The 18,881-nt window shown below is 41.0% G+C and overlaps 1 protein-coding gene across 4 annotated transcripts in view; it reads left to right on the top strand.

The window, feature by feature from the left end:
• Positions 1-10,526, top strand: part of LOC115158578 (transforming growth factor beta receptor type 3) — a 151,229-nt gene extending 140,703 nt beyond the window's left edge. For 3 of the 4 annotated variants that reach the window (XM_029707701.1, XM_029707702.1, XM_029707704.1), the window contains 3 exons: positions 1,344-1,394; positions 1,629-1,736; positions 9,882-10,526. In XM_029707701.1, coding sequence (XP_029563561.1) covers positions 1,344-1,394; positions 1,629-1,736; positions 9,882-10,003 — 281 coding nt within the window. In that variant the 3' untranslated portion in view covers positions 10,004-10,526. Of the gene's footprint in view, positions 1-1,343; positions 1,395-1,628; positions 1,737-5,804; positions 6,147-9,881 lie in introns of those variants that run through there. The other variant, XM_029707703.1, reaches the window with a different exon arrangement.
• The last annotated feature ends 8,355 nt before the right edge of the window (positions 10,527-18,881 follow it).

The following is an 18,881-nucleotide window of genomic DNA, read 5'->3' as shown; positions in this document are numbered from 1 at the left end:
GAATCCCCTGTTGCATATCTCCCTATGCTTTTCTTTTGAAGTGGACTTGTTTACAGTACAGTAATTATACAACACATAACATTTTCTGACTGAATTCCTGTTATCTGACTGACTGCCTGTAAATTGTGCAACCAAGTCAACTGGCATATGGTTTATCTGAGTACAGGCCTCAAATGTCAAGGATCTCACATGGACTCCATTAGTCATTTCTACACACTTTGGATTAGAGCCCAAGGGTCAGATTAAGAGAAACAAGGCACCATGCCACTAAAGGACTGTTCTTCTGTTCTATTATGTGAACAGCAAACTCTGGGCAAACAAATGACGTTGACTCTATTGAGGTGCTATCGGTTCCGGGTCGACTGTGTCTAGAGCATACGGAGATGAGAACGTCGCCTTGCCTTTAGTTTCCTCTTTCTCTCTCTTTCTCTCCCTCTCTCTCGCTTTCTCTCTCTCTCTCTCTCTCTTTCTCTCTCCCTTCCTCTCACACACGTAGCACAGCTGAGATCTTTGTGAAATCTGAATAAGTATGAAGAACAAAGCTTTGCTTCTTACATGGAGAATGGTTGAACCTTAGGGTCTCTTTCATACTATTTGCAGATGTGCTAGTAGGAAAGTTGGTCTGGGGGGAAGACCCAGGGATAGCTAACTCAACCATCTTTGTTAGAGCACATGGGCAGGCGAGGCTAGATGGGAACAGGGCAGGGACCCTTACACAGAACCTCAGAGCTGTGACCCAACCTCAGACGGCCAAAAACCCCAACTGCAACCCAGAGGTGGAACTTCCCAATCAAAGTTTGACCAGGCTTGGAAAGATCTTCTGCTACAGTCTTTTCATACAACTGTACTGTACAACTACAACTGTACTGCAAAACAAATTTCCACGGTGTGCTAGTTTTGTTGGCCTCAACTTGTCTTCGGCTCCTCTATCCTCTCCTCTATCCTCTCCTCTGACCTGGGACTCGTTGGGCGTCTCTGATTGTTGACCTCAACTTGTCTTCGGCTCCTCTATCCTCTCCTCTATCCTCTCCAGATGACCTCAAATGAAGGAATAAGCAGAAATGTTAGGAGTCAACAAGTTCATCTCTGCACTCTGTTCCCTTTGTAGTGCACTACTTTTGCCCAGGGCACATAGGGGACCATTGTCAAGACCTGGTTATCCCACGGTAGTTAGGTTCATTGGGTTGCTCAGCTTTGATTTAGAAGTGCTGTCATTTTACGTCACAGCAAGTGTTCTTGACGCTTCAACACATAGTTGTGATACGGTGTTTTCATGCATCTACAAATGTAATGTTGTTCAGTTGTTGTTCTATGTTAACACCAGTCTGTGTTTTATGTTTCAGTTCATCCCACCCTCATGGCATCACAAGACCCTGCTGACCCCCTAGGGGAAAGTAAGTCAGTCATTGACTAGGAAATTCTTAACCAATGGTTTTTATATCTCAGGATCTTAGGCCACTTTGACATAATACTTGTTGTCCAGATGGAGTTATGTCATTTACTTATAACTTGTTTTCATGCTGTCACGACCAGAGAAAAATACATGCTGTCGCTACCTCACGTTCAAACCAAGGTGTTGTCATGTTGTCAAGTCATTGAATAACAATCTACCTTGTTCTCTCTCTCAGCCATCTTGTATGTGTTGGACACTCCAACCGTGGTTGGGATCGCCTTCGCTGCATTTGTGATCGGTGCCCTGTTGACCGGAGCCCTGTGGTTCATCTACTCTCATACAGGTACATCTCTCTGACCTGTCCCTTTACCTGAGACACAGGAACGTCTCATACAGTTACATCTCTCTGACCTGTCCCTTTACCTGAGACACAGGAACGTCTCATACAGGTACATCGCTCTGACCTGTCCCTTTACCTGAGACACAGGAACGTCTCATACAGGTACATCGCTCTGACCTGTCCCTTTACCTGAGACACAGGAACGTCTCATACAGTTAAATCTCTCTGACCTGTCCCTTTACCTGAGACACAGGAACGTCTCATACAGTTAAATCTCTCTGACCTGTCCCTTTACCTGAGACACAGGAACGTCTCATACAGGTACATCTCTCTGACCTGTCCCTTTACCTGAGACACAGGAACATCTCATACAGTTAAATCTCTCTGACCTGTCCCTTTACCTGAGACACAGGAACGTCTCATACAGTTAAATCTCTCTGACCTGTCCCTTTACCTGAGACACAGGAACGTCTCATACAGTTAAATCTCTCTGACCTGTCCCTTTACCTGAGACACAGGAACGTCTCATACAGGTACATCTCTCTGACCTGTCCCTTTACCTGAGACACAGGAACATCTCATACAGTTAAATCTCTCTGACCTGTCCCTTTACCTGAGACACAGGAACGTCTCATACAGTTAAATCTCTCTGACCTGTCCCTTTACCTGAGACACAGGAACGTCTCATACAGTTAAATCTCTCTGATCTGTCCCTTTACCTGAGACACAGGAAAGTCTCATACAGGTACATCTCTCTGACCTGTCCCTTTACCTGAGACACAGGAACGTCTCATACAGTTACATCTCTCTGACCTGTCCCTTTACCTGAGACACAGGAACGTCTCATACAGTTAAATCTCTCTGACCTGTCCCTTTACCTGAGACACAGGAACGTCTCATACAGGTACTTCTCTCTGACCTGTCCCTTTACCTGAGACACAGGAACGTCTCATACAGTTAAATCTCTCTGACCTGTCTCTTTACCTGAGACACAGGAACGTCTCATACAGTTAAATCTCTCTGACCTGTCCCTTTACCTGAGACACAGGAACGTCTCATACAGTTAAATCTCTCTGACCTGTCCCTTTACCTGAGACACAGGAACGTCTCATACAGGTACATCTCTCTGACCTGTCCCTTTACCTGAGACACAGGAACGTCTCATACAGGTACATCTCTCTGACCTGTCCCTTTACCTGAGACACAGGAACGTCTCATACAGTTAAATCTCTCTGACCTGTCCCTTTACCTGAGACACAGGAAAGTCTCATACAGGTACATCTCTCTGACCTGTCCCTTTACCTGAGACACAGGAACGTCTCATACAGGTACATCTCTCTGACCTGTCCCTTTACCTGAGACACAGGAACGTCTCATACAGGTACATCTCTCTGACCTGTCCCTTTACCTGAGACACAGGAACGTCTCATACAGGTACAACTCTCTGACCTGTCCCTTTACCTGAGACACAGGAACGTCTCATACAGTTACATCTCTCTGACCTGTCCCTTTACCTGAGACACAGGAACGTCTCATACAGGTACATCTCTCTGACCTGTCCCTTTACCTGAGACACAGGAACGTCTCATACAGTTAAATCTCTCTGACCTGTCCCTTTACCTGAGACACAGGAATGTCTCATACAGTTACATCTCTCTGATCTGTCCCTTTACCTGAGACACAGGAACGTCTCATACAGGTACATCTCTCTGACCTGTCCATTTACCTGAGACACAGGAAAGTCTCATACAGTTACATCTCTCTGACCTGTCCCTTTACCTGAGACACAGGAACGTCTCATACAGTTACATCCCCACTTGTATACTACTTAGAATGTATGCTCAATGCATTGCTTCATTCCAAGTGGTATGATAGTATGGACATTGGAACATTCATTAGTGCTATGCTTGTTTGGAACGTAGACGCTCATTGGAACTTAAACATCTGGGTACTGTCCCTTTACCTGCTGCATGAGGTCCTACCTGTTGGGCCTCATGTTAGACTGAAGGTTTCATCTTGATGGTGACCTCTCTGCACTGATAAGTGCTTCTAAAGAATGTCTTAACTACACAGTGCCAGAATGCTGTTTTATAATCAGAAAACATCTTATCGCTGATAGAGGCGAGTTGACAATAACCAGGGCCGTAGCTACATATGAGGACAACGAGGTCATATCCTCTGCAATTTTTTCAAATAGATGTGTGTGTGTGTATATATATATATATATATATCCTAGGGTTCAAAAGTTTGGGGTCACTTAGAAATGTCCTTGTTTTTGAAAGAAAAGCACATTTTTTGTCTATTAAAATAACATCAAATTGATCAGAAATACAGTGTAGACATTGTTAATGTTGTAAATGGCTATTGTAGCTGGAAACTGACAATTCTTTTTATGGAATATCTACATAGGTGTTCAGAGACCAATTATCAGCAACCATCACTCCTGTGTTCCAATGGCACGTTATGTTAGCTAATCCAAGTTTATAATTTTAAAAGGCTAATTGATCATTAGAAAACCCTTTTGCAATTATGTTAGCACAGCTGGAAACTGTTCTGATTAAAGAAGCAATAAAACTGGCCTTCTTTAGACTAGTTGAGTATCTGGAGCATCAGCATTTATTGGTTTGATTACAGGCTCAAAATGTCCAGAAAAACTCATTTTTTTCTGAAACTCGTCCGTCTATTTTTGTTCTGAGAAATGAAGGCAATTCCATGCGAGAAATTGCCAAGAAACGGAAGATCTCGTACAACGCTGTGTACTACTCCCTTCACAGAACAGCGCAAACTGGCTCTAACCAGAATAGAAAGAGGAGTGGGAGGCCGCAGTGCACAACTGAGCAAGAGGACAAGTACATTAGTGTCTAGTTTGAGAAAAAGACGCCTCACAAGTCCTCAACTGGCAGCTTCATTAAATAGTACCCGCAAAACAACAGTCTCAACGTCAACAGTGAAGAGGTGACTCCGGGATGCTGGCCTTCTAGGCAGAGTTGCAAAGAAAAAGCCATATCTTAGACTGGCCAATAAAAATAAAAGATTAAGATGGGCAAAAGAACACAGACACTGGACAGAGGAATTCTGCCTTTGATGGACTGTCGTTTCTCTTTGCTTATTTGAGCTTTTCTTGCCATAATATGGACTTGGTCTTTTATCAAATAGGGCTATCTTCTGTATACCACCCTTACCTTGTCACAACACAACTGATTGGCTCAAACGCATTAAGAAGGAAATAAATTCCACAAATTAACTTAACAAGGCACACCTGTTAATTGAAATGCTTTCCAGGAGACTACCTCATGAAGCTGGTTGAGAGAATGACAAGAGTGTGCAAAGCTGTCATCAATGAAAAGGGTGGCTACTTTGAAGAATATCAAATATCAAATATATTTTGATTTGTTTAACACTTTTTTGGTTACAACATGATTCCATATGTGTAATTTCTCAGTTTTGATGTCTTCACTATTTTTCTACAATGTAGAAAATAGTAAAAAATAAAGAAAATCCCTTGAATGAGTAGGTGTGTCCAAACCTTTGACTGGTACTGCATATCAAAATGTGTATAATTGCAGGAAATTAGCTGTAAAACTGCAATCGCCAAAAAAGTTCTGTAAAGCTTACGTAGTTGTTTAACTTTTGTTAATAACATACTTTTTCTGGTAACAGATCCCTCTGTACAGATTAAATTATAGTTTTTAATTGCGGTGCTCAGTTAATGGGAGTTAATGTGTAGCGGCTAATTATATCGCTAATAGGCTATGTTTTAGTAGATCAACTGAGGTGAATGAACCTACAGCAACCAATGTGGTAATGGCTAAGGTAATTTTGCTTGTTTATTCTGTTATCCAAATAGCATTTTAGAGTTTTAAAATTTTATAGAAATGCAGTAAATGAGCTTTAACTTTCTTTACATTTATTGGATCCCCCAACCCGACTAAAACTCAGACCCTGGCTACATCCCTGGCAATAACATATTGACCCCTCTACTGTAAATATATCCTGTTTGTCAGCTTAAGCGGCTCTTCTCTTTCCTGCCTTTGAATGGGTCTCGTGTCCTGCGGGTTGTTTTATTCTCAGACACAATGGCCTCAGCTCGGACATAGAGAGTGGGCTGGCTGGAATTCTCCCTGTCCATTTTGTGGGGTACTCGCCGTTTGGCTCACAGGAAGAGAGACACAATCTGTCCATTAGATGCCAAGTCAAGACTTTCCACACCAGCATCCCCAGGCTGGTGACCCCTGACCTTTGGGAGGAAGCGTGGAGGTCACTAAGGTCTGGAGAGGACCTCTAACAGCACATACTGTAGAACAGAACAGGCCTGTCTGTGTTCTGCCTGGCTGCTATGGTGTTGAGTTGACCCCCTGTCATCGATCCTTCATGTGTCCTCAGAGAAAACCATTAAATCCTTTATAAACAAGATCAGGGTGTTCTAAGTGTGATCATTGCCCTAAGGTGTAAAGGACCACAGCACAGATGGCACCAAAGGCCTGTCTGTGTTCTGCCTGTTTGGCCACTGGCTGTCTTATCTGCTTACTACACTGTTAGCCCCCCTCTTCATCGATCTGATGTGTTCTCAGTGAAACACTGTGAAACCTTTCATTTACAGCATAAGGGGGTTCTAATAAAGTTGATCTAATCTAGGTAATGTCATTACTAAAATGTGTGTCACTTATAACTTAGAAGCAGTAGGGCGGCAAATTTCAACCTCACTAAAATGCGGAAATCTCAGAAAAGTGCAGCAAACTCCACTAATGTGCATTTCAGTTAACCAGTCCAAATACATAATTTTTTACTTTTATCTTTATCCCTCTGTTTATACTGGCACCCCTTTAAAACGTCCTTCATAAGACTTTTATGAGTTTCCTAGAGAGACCCGCCATTATAAACACAAGCCTTTATATTCCCCTATGGCCCAAAATATTGTTGAGGTCAAGAGTTGAACTTCTTTAGGGAAACAGGTGTAAAGAATGTAGTTATGAAAAGATTAGGAGAGTTAAGCCCTTTTAGAAGTTGTGATTAAAAACACTGCAGGAATGTGTTTCTAATATTGATGTTATAGCTAGTGGTTCCTCTGTTGGAGCATAATAGGCCGAGAGGCTTAGGCTTGTGTCCCAAATAGCTCCCTATTCCCTATATAGTGCACTACTTTTGATGAGGGCTCCCAGGTGGTGCAGTGGTCTAAGGCACTGCATCTCAGTGCAAGAGGATTCACTGCACTCCCTGGTTTGATACCAGGCTGCATCACATCCGGCCGTGATTGGGAGTCCCATAGTGCGGCGCCCAGCGTCGTCTGGATTTGGCCGGTGTAGGCCATCATTGTAAATAAGAATTTGTCTTAACTGACTTGCCTAGTTAAATAAATGTTAAATTAAAAATAAAATAAAAAATGAGGCCCATAGGGCTCTGGTCAAAAGCAGTGCACTAAATAAGGAATAGGGTACTATTTGGGACGCACCCCAATTCTATTCTGATGTAGTCTTGGATAGGGAATAGGGTACTATTTGGGACGCATCCCTATTCTATTCTGATGTAGTCTTGGAAACTATTGACTTGTAACACCAACATATCCCTACATGGAAACATAGGCAAGAATACCCCAAGAATTTATATTTTCTCAAAAACAACTTAAAATATCCACAGCTGAATAATTTTAAAACAGTGAATGATGAAACATGTACCCTCACTTATTCCCTCAGGAGGCGAAGGACAATGTTAGAGGTTTGTTCACATTAAAAGCCAAAACCATACTCACCCCACACTCATCTACACTCACCCACTCACAAAACAAGCCCATAAAGTTTTCTCCTTGGTCTGTGTGGTCTTGGCCAAATCCTAAAAAGAAACTCCAAGATGGCTGAAGCATCCACCTGATGGCTCAAAACTGAACCTTTCAACAGACTAGGCATGAGTACACATTCTAATCAGGTACCAGTGTGCAATATGGTTTCCCCTATCAGGCTCTGCAGATAGGACAGCTAGCTCATACTTTGATATTCCCCATGACTGGTATAGAAGGTCACAATTAAAACCGGTAGGGTACTCTGAAGTATTCTTTATCATTACCTTGTGTTTGCAGCCACAGGGAAGTGACATTTATTTAATACAAATAAGAGATATTTTCATGTAACCGGAAACAGATATCAGGAAGTTATTTATTAAAGTCCAGTAATGTATCCTGTGTATACAGGACATGATAAATACTATCCCTAGTATCCATCTATTTTACAATATGCCACATTAGGAATGTGGTGTGCGTCCAGAATGGCACGCTATTCCCTATATAGTGCACTACTTTTGACCAGAGCTCTATGGGCCCTGGTGAAAAGTAGTGCACTAAATATAGAATAGGGTGCTATTTTGGGACACAGCTTTGGAGGAAGGATGCTGTTATGGAAGATTGGCTGTGATCTCGCTGCCTGCATTGTGATAGCTCACACCAGGGGTTAAAGGGGATTGCCACTGGAGACAAGGAGTGGGAGTTACCCGGGCGCCGGAACAGGGTCAATAGACTGTTGCTTCACTTCAATGACACGTGATGTCACCATACGCAAAGTTTCTCATTCAGGCCAGATGGTTTACAACAACATTAAATTAAATGATATAGCCCATTTGTGTCTGGCCGGCCAGACCTAGCTATCTGGCAGGCCTGACCTACAGTCCCTATCTGGCCGGTTTTCCGGACCTACCTATCTGGTCGGCCGGATCTATCATGAGATTTATACATTTGTTTGGTCAAACTCGCTGACAGTATGGTGGAAAGCCAAGTATGCTTTTAGGGGCGAATTCTAACTTCTATTTACGTCAAATTTTCACTTGGTCTCCCATAGATTTCAATGCATGACTAAATTAAATTTAGGATTTTGCCCCTTAGATTCCTACCAGGAGGTAAACTGACTTTGTTATTGAAGTTTTTTTAGAGATAGAGAATGGACACAAAGGAGAGTTAAAGTGAGCCGAGGCCTTTTGTGTTTGACAACCCATGCAGTGTTCTGTGAGTATATGGACTGTGTTTAGCTTGAGCTCTTTGACAGCGCTGCTCTGGCAAACATTAGAGCAGAGAGAGAGACGAGGGGCCTGAAAGAGGGAACCAGAAGGGCTGTGGTCCCAGAGCCGCGCAACACACACACAAACACAGAACCACTCCAGAAACCAACAGAGATCAATATGGTAGGCACCGACTGCGTCCCAAATGGCACCGTATTCCCTATATAGTGTACGACTTTTCACCAAAGCCTGTAGGGCTCTGGTCAAAAGTAGTGCAGTATATAGGAAATACGGTGCAATTTGGGACACAATCACAGACCCCATTTTTCCAGTCTCTCTCTACGTATATTCCTCTATGGTCCTCACTCAGCTATGCAGGAGCTCAGATTGCAAACAAACAACATATGGAGTGCATTTTAATACCAAAAGCACAGTGTGCCAGATATGTAAAACAAACACAGGGATTTTTTCAGATGCCTTCAGTTCTCTGTCAGACAAGCTTTCCAAACAAATTGAAGCATTTTTATTTGCCCCCTAACTTTCTGTCTCCAGCTTTGGAGCCCAGGAATCTACAAACTGGAATGCTCATTTAAACACAGAACAATAAACAAGTCAGTGGTTTGAGGTCCAAGCAAAAGGCCTCTGTCTCAATGTTTATTCTGCTAAAGCTATGCGAATTTCTTGCAGATAACAGGAAGTGGAGAGTTGGATTGAGAAGCCTCAGTTCAGGTCTTTCCATTTTAGACACTGTGCTTGATCAGGTGTTTTGATTGGCTGACTCAAAGGAGTTGAGTCCTTGTGTGTTAAGCGACTGTTACGTTCACTTAACAAATGGCAGTGAAGTGGCGGTCACCACATGGGACAAGCAGCAGCACTTGGAGAACTGACGATTTTCATTTATACATCAGTCTGTTACCAGATTGAGCCATTGGCCTCTAGATAATAAGATACCTTGAATAAAAGGCAGTGGTACAAAACAGTGTATCTAAAATCATATTATTGTGATGTATTTCATCAAACCTTATCTCTCTGTCTTTTTCATTCTCTCCCCTCCTGCGTGTCTCTCCCCCTCTCTCTGTCTGTCTGTCTTTCTCTCTCCCTCCCCCTTTCTCCCACACCCCTCTCCTTCTCTCTCACTTCCCTCCCTCTCCCCCTCATCTCCTTATCCAGGTGATACAGCTGGGCGACAGCAGCCCCTGAAGCCCCAACCCCCACCCTCAGAGAACAGCAGTGTGGCCCACAGTATTGGCAGCACACAAAGCACACCCTGTTCAAGCAGCAGTACAGCATAGCCCAGAGGTCAGGCCAAGGCCATTGGAAAGGAGCCCGACGGGGAGCCCCCTACCCCCCTGCAGGGCAACAGGAAGGGCTACACGGGTCACAGGGAACTGGGTTTGTTGACACTTGTTTCCCCTCTGGATGAAAGGAATTATTTTGGGATGCTTTGTGAAAACAAAGAAGAAGGATGATTTATTAAAGAAGAAAATAAAAATAAAAGGATAAAAAAAGGATTTTGTAAGATTCTAAAAAACAATAACACCCGTTAATGTCCCTGGTTAATTCAATTTATTTCAACACAAGTCATTAAGGCTGTGTGACAGAACTGCTGTACTACAAGGACTGGTCTGAGAGTGAAACAGTACTAGGGTTGTTCCACCAATTCGGTGCCTTTTGAGAAGTGTAACTTGGTCCAAAAAAACGTTGATTTCACCTAATTTTAACATTCTGTCATAAAGAGCACATGTTCAACATCATAAAACACACATTTTCTAATCTCAATAGGTTAAATTTAAAAAATGACTAGTAAATGCCAAATAAAGTAACAGGATTGACCGTACCAGGGTTGACGATTTTATCTTAAATCAGGCATAAATTCCCTTCCTTGACAAGGGGAATGGAAGCTTGTTGTGTGCAACAATTGAATGCAAAATATTGAAATTGTGAAAAAATTTCTAGACTCGCTATCTATCGGTAACAGGATTGACGTGTTATGCTCGACCCGCTTAGTTTTCCACCACAAAACACCAAAAATATCCAAAAAGAGTAGAACCAGCTCACTTGCTTTTCACTATGATTTGGTTATTAGATGTTCAATGTTTCTATTGAAAAAAATATTTTAAAAGGAGTAGTTTTACCATATTACTATGAGAGTTGAGTTCACGTAACAGGGTTGAACGTAAAATGAGGGACAGACGTACAGTACCAGTCAAAAGTTCGGACACACCTACTCATTCAAGGGTTTTTCTTTATTTTTACTATTTTCTACATTGTAGAATACTAGTGAAGACATCAAAACTATGAAATAACACACATGGAATCATGCAGTAACCAAAAAAGTGTTAAACAAATAAAAATGTATTTTATATTTGAGATTCTTCAAAGTAGCCACTCTTTACCTTGATGGCGGTTTTGCAGTTTTGCCTTGATGGCAGTTTTTGGCATTCTCTCAACCAGCTTCAATTAACAGGTGTGCCTTGTTAAAAGTTCATTTGTGGAATTTCATTCCTTCTTAATGCGTTTGAGCCAATCAGTTGTGTTGTGACAAGGTACAGAAGATAGCCCTATTTGGTAAAAGACCAAGTCCATATTATGGCAAGAACAGTTCAAAAAAGCAAAGAGAAACAACAGTCCATCATTACTTTAAGACATAAAGGTCAGTTAATGCGGAAAATCTCAAGAACTTTGAAGGTTTCTTCAAGTGCAGTTGCAAAAACCATCAAGCGCTATGATGAAACTGGCTCTCATGAGGACCGCCACAGGAAAGGAAGACCCAGAGTTCATTAGCGTTACCAGCCTCAGAAATTGCAGCCCAAATAAATGCTTCACAGAGTTCAAGTAACAGACACATCTCAACATCAACTGTTCAGAGAAGACTCCGTGAATCAGGCCTTCATGGTCAAATTGCTGCAATGAAACCACTACTAAAGGACACCAATAAGAATAACAGACTTTCTTGGGCCAAGAAACACGAGCAATGGACATTAGACTAGTGGAAATCTGTCCTTTGGTCTGATGAGTCCCAATTTTTTATTTTTGGTTCCAATCGCCGTGTCTTTGTGAGACGCAGAGTAGGTGAACGGATGATCTCCACATGTGTAGTTCCCACCGTGAAGCATGGAGGAGGAGGTGTGATGGTGAGAGGGTGCTTTGCTGGTGACACTGTCAGTGATTTATTTTGAATTGAAGACACACTTAACCAGCATGGCTACCACAGCATTCTGCAGCGATACTCCATTCCATCTGGTTTGCGCTTAGTGGGACTATCATTTGTTTTTCAACAGGACACTGACCCAACACACCTCCAGGCTGTGTAAGGGCTATTTGACCAAAAAAGAGATTGATGGAGTGCTGCATCAGATGACCTGGCCTCCACAATCATACGACCTCAACCCAATTGAGATGGTTTGGGATGAGTTGGACCACAGAGTGAAGGAAAAGCAGCCAACAAGTGCCCAGCATATGCGGGAACTCCTTTAAGACTGTTGGAAAAGCATTCCAGTTGAAGCTGGTTGAGAGAATGCCAATAGTGTGCAAAGATGTCATCAAGGCAAAGTGTGGCCACTTTGAAGAATCTAAGTGTTTAACACCTTTTTGGTTACAATATGATTCCATATGTGTTATTTCTCAGTTTTGATGTCTTCACTATTATTCTACAATGTAGAAAATAGTAAAAAATAAAGAAAAACCATTGAATGAGTAGGTGTGTCCAAACCTTTGACTGGTACTGTATATGAATCCTCAATCACCTGAAATATATAATATTCTGTAGAAATTAGTTTATCATAGCAATAAAATAACTAGGGTTTTACAATGATGGTGAAAACTTAGAGAAATGTTGGAGTTAAGTGGGTTACAATCTTCCTAGAAGTGATACAGAGTTGACGGAGGGACATGTCAAAATGCTAATCTTTATTTATTTTAGTTGTTTTATTCAAACTAAAAAGCTGATTTGTTGAATTCTGCATGTGGTCTATATTAAAGGGCAGTTCATTAAATATAACAGGCTTTTAAAATTCTATATTGGTGTACAATTTCTACTTAAAACATCAAAGGGACGCAAATGGCACTCATTTCGTGGAACGACCCTATAATACCCAGAACGGCAACAAGGCCTCACATCTATAGAGTACTAGAACTCTAGCTACGGGCAAAAAATAACTGTTAGTGAAATACCAGCCTTTTTATTTATTTTTATACAAATGCTGCTTTTTTCTGCAACCACATCAGATCATTTTCATGGGACCTTAAATGTTCTAGTTTAGGCTGTAAACAAGCTAGTGTACACCAATAACAATGGAGACAGCAAAGCTGCCTGTCTGCAAACAGCATCTGTGAGTGTTAGCAGGACTAGTGAAATGAACAACATGACTGTCAACAGGACTGCCTGTTAACTCCTATCCACATTATATGTACACTTAACAAAAATATAAACGCAACATGCAACAATTTCAAAGATTTTACTGAGTTACAGTTCATATAAGGAAATCAGTCAATTGAAATGAATTAGGCAGTAGTCTATGGATTTCACATGACTGGGAATACAGATATGCATCTGTTGGAAACAGATACCTTAAAAAAAATATATCAGAAAACCAGTAAGTATCTGGTGAAACCACCATTTGCCTCATGCAGTGCGACGCGTCTCCTCGCATAGAGTTTATCAGGCTGTTGATTGTGGCCTGTGAAATGTTGTCCCACTCCTGTGCTGTGCGAAGTTGCTGGATATTGGCAGGAACTGAAACCCGCTGTCGTACACGTTGATCAAGAGCATCCCAAACATGTTCAGTGGGTGACATGCCTGGTGAGTATGCAGGCCATGGATGAGCTGGGACATTTTCAGCTTCCAGGATTTTTGTACAGATCCTTGCAACATGGGGCCGTGCATCATCATGCTGCAACATGAGGTGATGGGGACGGATAGATGGCACGACAATGGGCCTCAGGATCTCGTCATGGTATCTCTGTGCATTCAAATTGCCATCGATAAAATGCAATTGTGTTTGTTGTCCATTACTTATGCCTTCCCATACCATAACCTCACCACCACCATGGAGCACTCTGTTCACAGCGTTGACGTCAGCAAACAGCTTGCCCACATGACGCCATACATGCTGTCTGCCATCTTCCCGATACAATTGAAACGGAATAATCCGTGAAGAGCACATACCTCCAGCATGAAGGTGAGCATTTGCCCACTGATGTCAGTTACGACGCCGAAGTTTAGTCAGGTCAAGTCCCTGGTGAGGATGATGAGCACGCAAATGAGCTTACCTCAGACAGCTTCTGACAGTTTGTGGCAAAATTCTTCGGTTATGCAAACCCACAGTTTCATCAGCTGTCTGAGTGGTTGGTCTCAGACGATCCCGCAGGTGAAGAAGCCTGATGTGGAGGTCATGGGTTGGCGTGGTTACATGTGGTCTGCGGCTGTGAGGCGGTTGGACGTATTGCCAAATTCTCAAACGATGTTGCTTATGGTAGAGAAATGAACATTAAATCATCTGGCAACAGCTCTGGTGGACATTCCTACAGTGAGCATGCCAATTGCACACCCCCTTAAAACTTGACACATCTGTGGCATTGTGTTGTGTGAAAAAACTGCCCATTTTACAGTGGCCTTTTATTGTCCCCAGCACAAGGTGCACCTGTGTAATGATCATGCTGTTTAATCAGCTTCTTGATATACCACACCTGTCAGGTGGATGGATTATCTTGGCAAAGGAGAAATGCTCACTAACAGGTAAATAATATGCATTTTTTGGTTGAGAAATAAGCTTTTTGTGCGTATGGACATTTCTGGGATCTTTTATTTCAGTTCATGAAACATTGGACCTTCACTTTACATGTTGCATTTATATTTTTGTTCAGTATAGAGATGCTACCTCCTATCCTCATGCTATTTACAGTAGATAGGAGATGGTCAAATCAACCAGTTGAATCGGAGAGCAAAACCAGATAGAAGCATCCCATCATGTGCTATTAATCACTTGGAATGTGAAGGGACTTAATAACCAAGCAGAGGTGTAAATAGATAGATAGCTAGATACCAAGACAAATGTGAAAGACAAAAGTAATGTGAACAGTCACTTGATGATAACCCTGTTTGTAAGCCAGCTAGTTTTGCATGCTATCGGTTATAGTAGGACGTTGGCAATTCATCCGTCTATACTTACTGTTGTTACAACATTGTTAATTAAGTATCAATGGTGTTTTTGTTGATATTCAGTGATGTATGCTTTGTAATCCTTAGTCTCACGTTTGATTGGTGTTACACAGCTTGGCATTAGGCATTATGGGTTCTCTTATACTATATACAAATTGTATTGTAAAGCTATGTATATTTTTGTGAATATTGTAAATAATCTAAAATGTTATACGGCGAAAGTCAAAATATACTGTGCAAGGTTGGTGCATTAGAAGCATTCTAAATATCATGTTGTTAAATCAATACATTGTTAAGTGGCTACGTTTGGCCAGTATTCCCAAATATATTATAATGTTTGTATCCACTGTGAGGTAACTAAAATGCTATATGCTGCAGTGTTGGATCATAAATATACAGTATAGTTAAAAGTGAACTTGGGGCACAGTAATTGGGCATTACATTTAAAAAACAAAACAATGTGCCTTTCTATCTGGGTCCGACACCACTAGAACTTCAGCTGTTGGTATTCTGATTGTACATAATAATATTGTACACAATTTCATACCAAAATGTGTATCTTTTGTGAATCTGATATGGTTGAGATTGTGTTATGAAAATATAAGCCAACATAGTCATTGGCTTATTACGCAGTAGATCTGACCCAGATGATCAAGTTTCAAGTTTATTTTCTATATGTAATAAATATATTGCCAATCTTACTCACCAGAGCTCTTGCATCAAAATGAAATAGTTGAAGGCCCAGTGCAGTCAAAAACGTGATTGTCCTGTGTTTTATATATATTTCCACACTTTGAGGTTGGAACAATACTGTGAAATTGTGAAAATTATGATAATGCCCTTTTAGTGTAAGAACTGTTTGAAAAGACCGCCTGAAATTTCAGCCTGTTTTGGTGGGATGGAGTTTTGGCCTGCCTGGAGACATCCCCAGGCAGTAAATTAGTTAATAGACCAATAAGAAAGAGTTCCAAACCTCTCAGCCAATAACAGCTAGTTTTCAGTTTTCCCCCCTCAACTCAGACCACTCCCAGACAGTCAAAATTATTGGTTGAGAAATTGCTCTTTGCTAAGAAGCTATTTTTGTTTCTTTTTGGCCATTTTACGTTAAAACAATCACAGTAAGGTACTTAACTGTTACCCAGAAATGATTTGATATTGAGATAAAAACAGCTGCATTGGACCTTAAACATTGCCATATACTGGCTCCATCCTGGAATGTTAATGGTGTACTTGTTCTGACAAACATTCTACTACTTATTAATGAACTCATCCTGATTATTTGTGATCTCAAGTAAAACATGTATTGTTTCTCTCTGTGTATATAGACAAATGGGCACTTAGATGTATATAATGCATGTTAGCAATGAGTACATTCATTGTGAGTGACAAACAACTGTGTTGAGTTGTATTGTGTTGCTTCAGTTGTAATATCACGTGCCATGCATAGCTAATGCAAAGCCAAAAGAGTCTCACCGTCATAGAATCCATGAATGTTCTTTGGTGTGTCTTTACTTTTTGTGTTTGGGGGGTTTGAATAGAAGTACATGTTTTTTTAATAGGAGAAAAGGGAAGTTTTTTGGAAGGAAAATATGTTTGGAAGAGAAATAGAAAATCCAATACATTAGGAAAATTGGCATTAGACCCTACTTATGTGTAATGTATTTTAAGTGTTGCTTGCTGCAGATCCTGATAGAGAAGGGATGTTATCTCAAAGCTTTGAGTCTTAGTTGTATGTTAACATGTATATATGTCTCCACAGAGGTAAACAGAGTATAAATATATAGTTGTGTATAAAAAATATATATATATTAAAGTATTTACCTAGAGACAATCTATTGTTGACTCTGAGTACTGTGAATTTTTTGTTTTGTGTTCTTTCTATTTTTTTGTAAAGCTGCATATATTACTTTATGTATTTCTGTTTCTATAAATGATGTAAAAATATTAGCAATTTTCTTCACATGTGATGTTTTAATTAAAGAAAAATCTCTCACTTAGTGTTGAAGTTGGTTCAATTGACTACCTTAAAATGATACTGTTTTTACTGAAATGTTCCTATGTAAACATAGAGACAATTAGATATCATATAGCTTTACAAAAGTAATATTTTGTATACCCATAACTTAAAAATAAATACAATTGTGACATTATTGATAACATACAGTGACTTCGGAAAGTATTCAGACCTGTTGACTTTTTCCACATTTTGTTATGTTAGAACCTTATTCTAAAATGGACTAAATATTTTTTCCCCCCTCATCAATCTACACACAATACCCCATAATGACAAAGAAAAAACATTTATAAATAAATAAATAATTTAAATATCACATTTACATAAGTATTCAGACACTTTACTCAGTACTTTCTTGAAGCACCTTTGGCAGTGATTACAGCCTTGAATCTTCTTGGGTATGACGCTACAAGCTTGATACACCTGTATTTGGGGAGTTTCCCATTGTTCTCTGCAGATCCTCTCAAGATGGGGAGCGTTGCTGCACAGCTATTTCTAGGTCTCTCCAGAGATTTTCGATTGGGTTCAAGTCTGGGCTCTGGCTGGGCCACTCAATGACATTCAGAGACTTGTCCCAAAGCCACTCCTGCATTGTCTTGGCTGTTTGCTTAGGGTCATTGTCCTGTTGGAAGGCAAACCTTTGTCCCAGTCCGAGGTCCTGAGCGCTCTGTAGCAGGTATTCATCAAGGATCTCTCTGTACTTTGCTCAGTTGATCTTTCCCTCGATCCTGACTAGTCTCCCAGTCCCCGCCGCTGAAAAACATCCCCACAGCATGATGATGCCACCACCATGCTTCACCATGGGGATGGTGCCAGGTTTCCTCCAGACGTGACCTTTGGCATTCAGGCTAAAATAGTTAAGTCTTGGTTTCATCAGACCAGAGTTCTTTAGGTGCCTTTTGGCAAACTCCCAGCGGGCTGTCATGTGCCTTTTACTGAGGAGTGGCTTCCATCTGGCCACTCTACAATAAAGTACTGATTGGTGGAGTTCTGCAGAGATGGTTGTCCTTCTGGAAGGTTCTCCCATCTCCACAGAGAAACTCTGGTGCTCTGTCAAAGTGACCATCGGGTTCTTGGTCACCTCCCTGACCAAGGCCCTTCTCCCCCGATTGCTCAGTTTGGCTGGGCGGCCAGCTCTAGGAAGGGTCTTGATGGTTCCAAACGTCTTCCATTTAAGATTGATGGAGGCCATTGTGTTTTTGGGGACCTTCAATGCTGCAGAAATGTTTTGGTACCCTTCCCCAGATTTCTGCCTTGACACAATCCTGTCTCAGAGCTCTACGGACAATTCCTTCGACCTCACGGCTTGGTTTTTGCACTGTCAACAGTGGGACCTTATATAGACAGGTGTGTGCCTTTCCAAATCATGTCCAATCAATTGAATTTACCACAGGTGGACTCCAATCAAGTTGTAGAAACATCTCAAGGATGATCGATGGAAACAGGATGCACCTGAGCTCAATTTTGAGTTTCATAGCAAAGGTCTGAATAATTATGTAGATAAGGTATTTCTGTTTTTTTTTTTTTATTATTTGCAAGAAAATAAACGTTTTGCTTTGTCAATATGGGGTATTGTGTGTAAATTGGAAATGTTTTTATTTAATCCATTTTACAATAAGGCTGTAACGTAACAAAATGTGGAAAAAGGGAAGGGGTCTGAATACTATATGAATGCACTGTAAGTAAGCAAGACTGAATTGTTATAAACACAATGGAATGGTAGTACAACATAGTACTTCATTGTATTTTACATGAATCAAAAGAAAGGTTTTTCTGTATTGTCTGTTCCTCTCACATTTTCAGATGTCATATTACAGGTTTAGTTGTATTCATACTCTCTGAACACTGTTCTTATTCAATGTCTTGTACTGTGATGGTGCCAGACAAGTTTTTCCTTTTTTGTTTGAGCTATATTGTGAGTTCTCTCTGAAAGGTTGCTTTCTCTAGTGCAGTGGTTCCCAAACCTTTTATACCCGTTCAAACATTCAACCTCCAG

Source organism: Salmo trutta, chromosome 22, assembly GCF_901001165.1.
Source record: "Salmo trutta chromosome 22, fSalTru1.1, whole genome shotgun sequence".
In the NCBI taxonomy this organism is placed as follows: Eukaryota; Metazoa; Chordata; class Actinopteri; order Salmoniformes; family Salmonidae; genus Salmo; species Salmo trutta.
The sequence above is the reverse complement of the archived record's forward strand: the minus strand, read 5'-3'. Positions and strand labels throughout refer to the sequence as shown.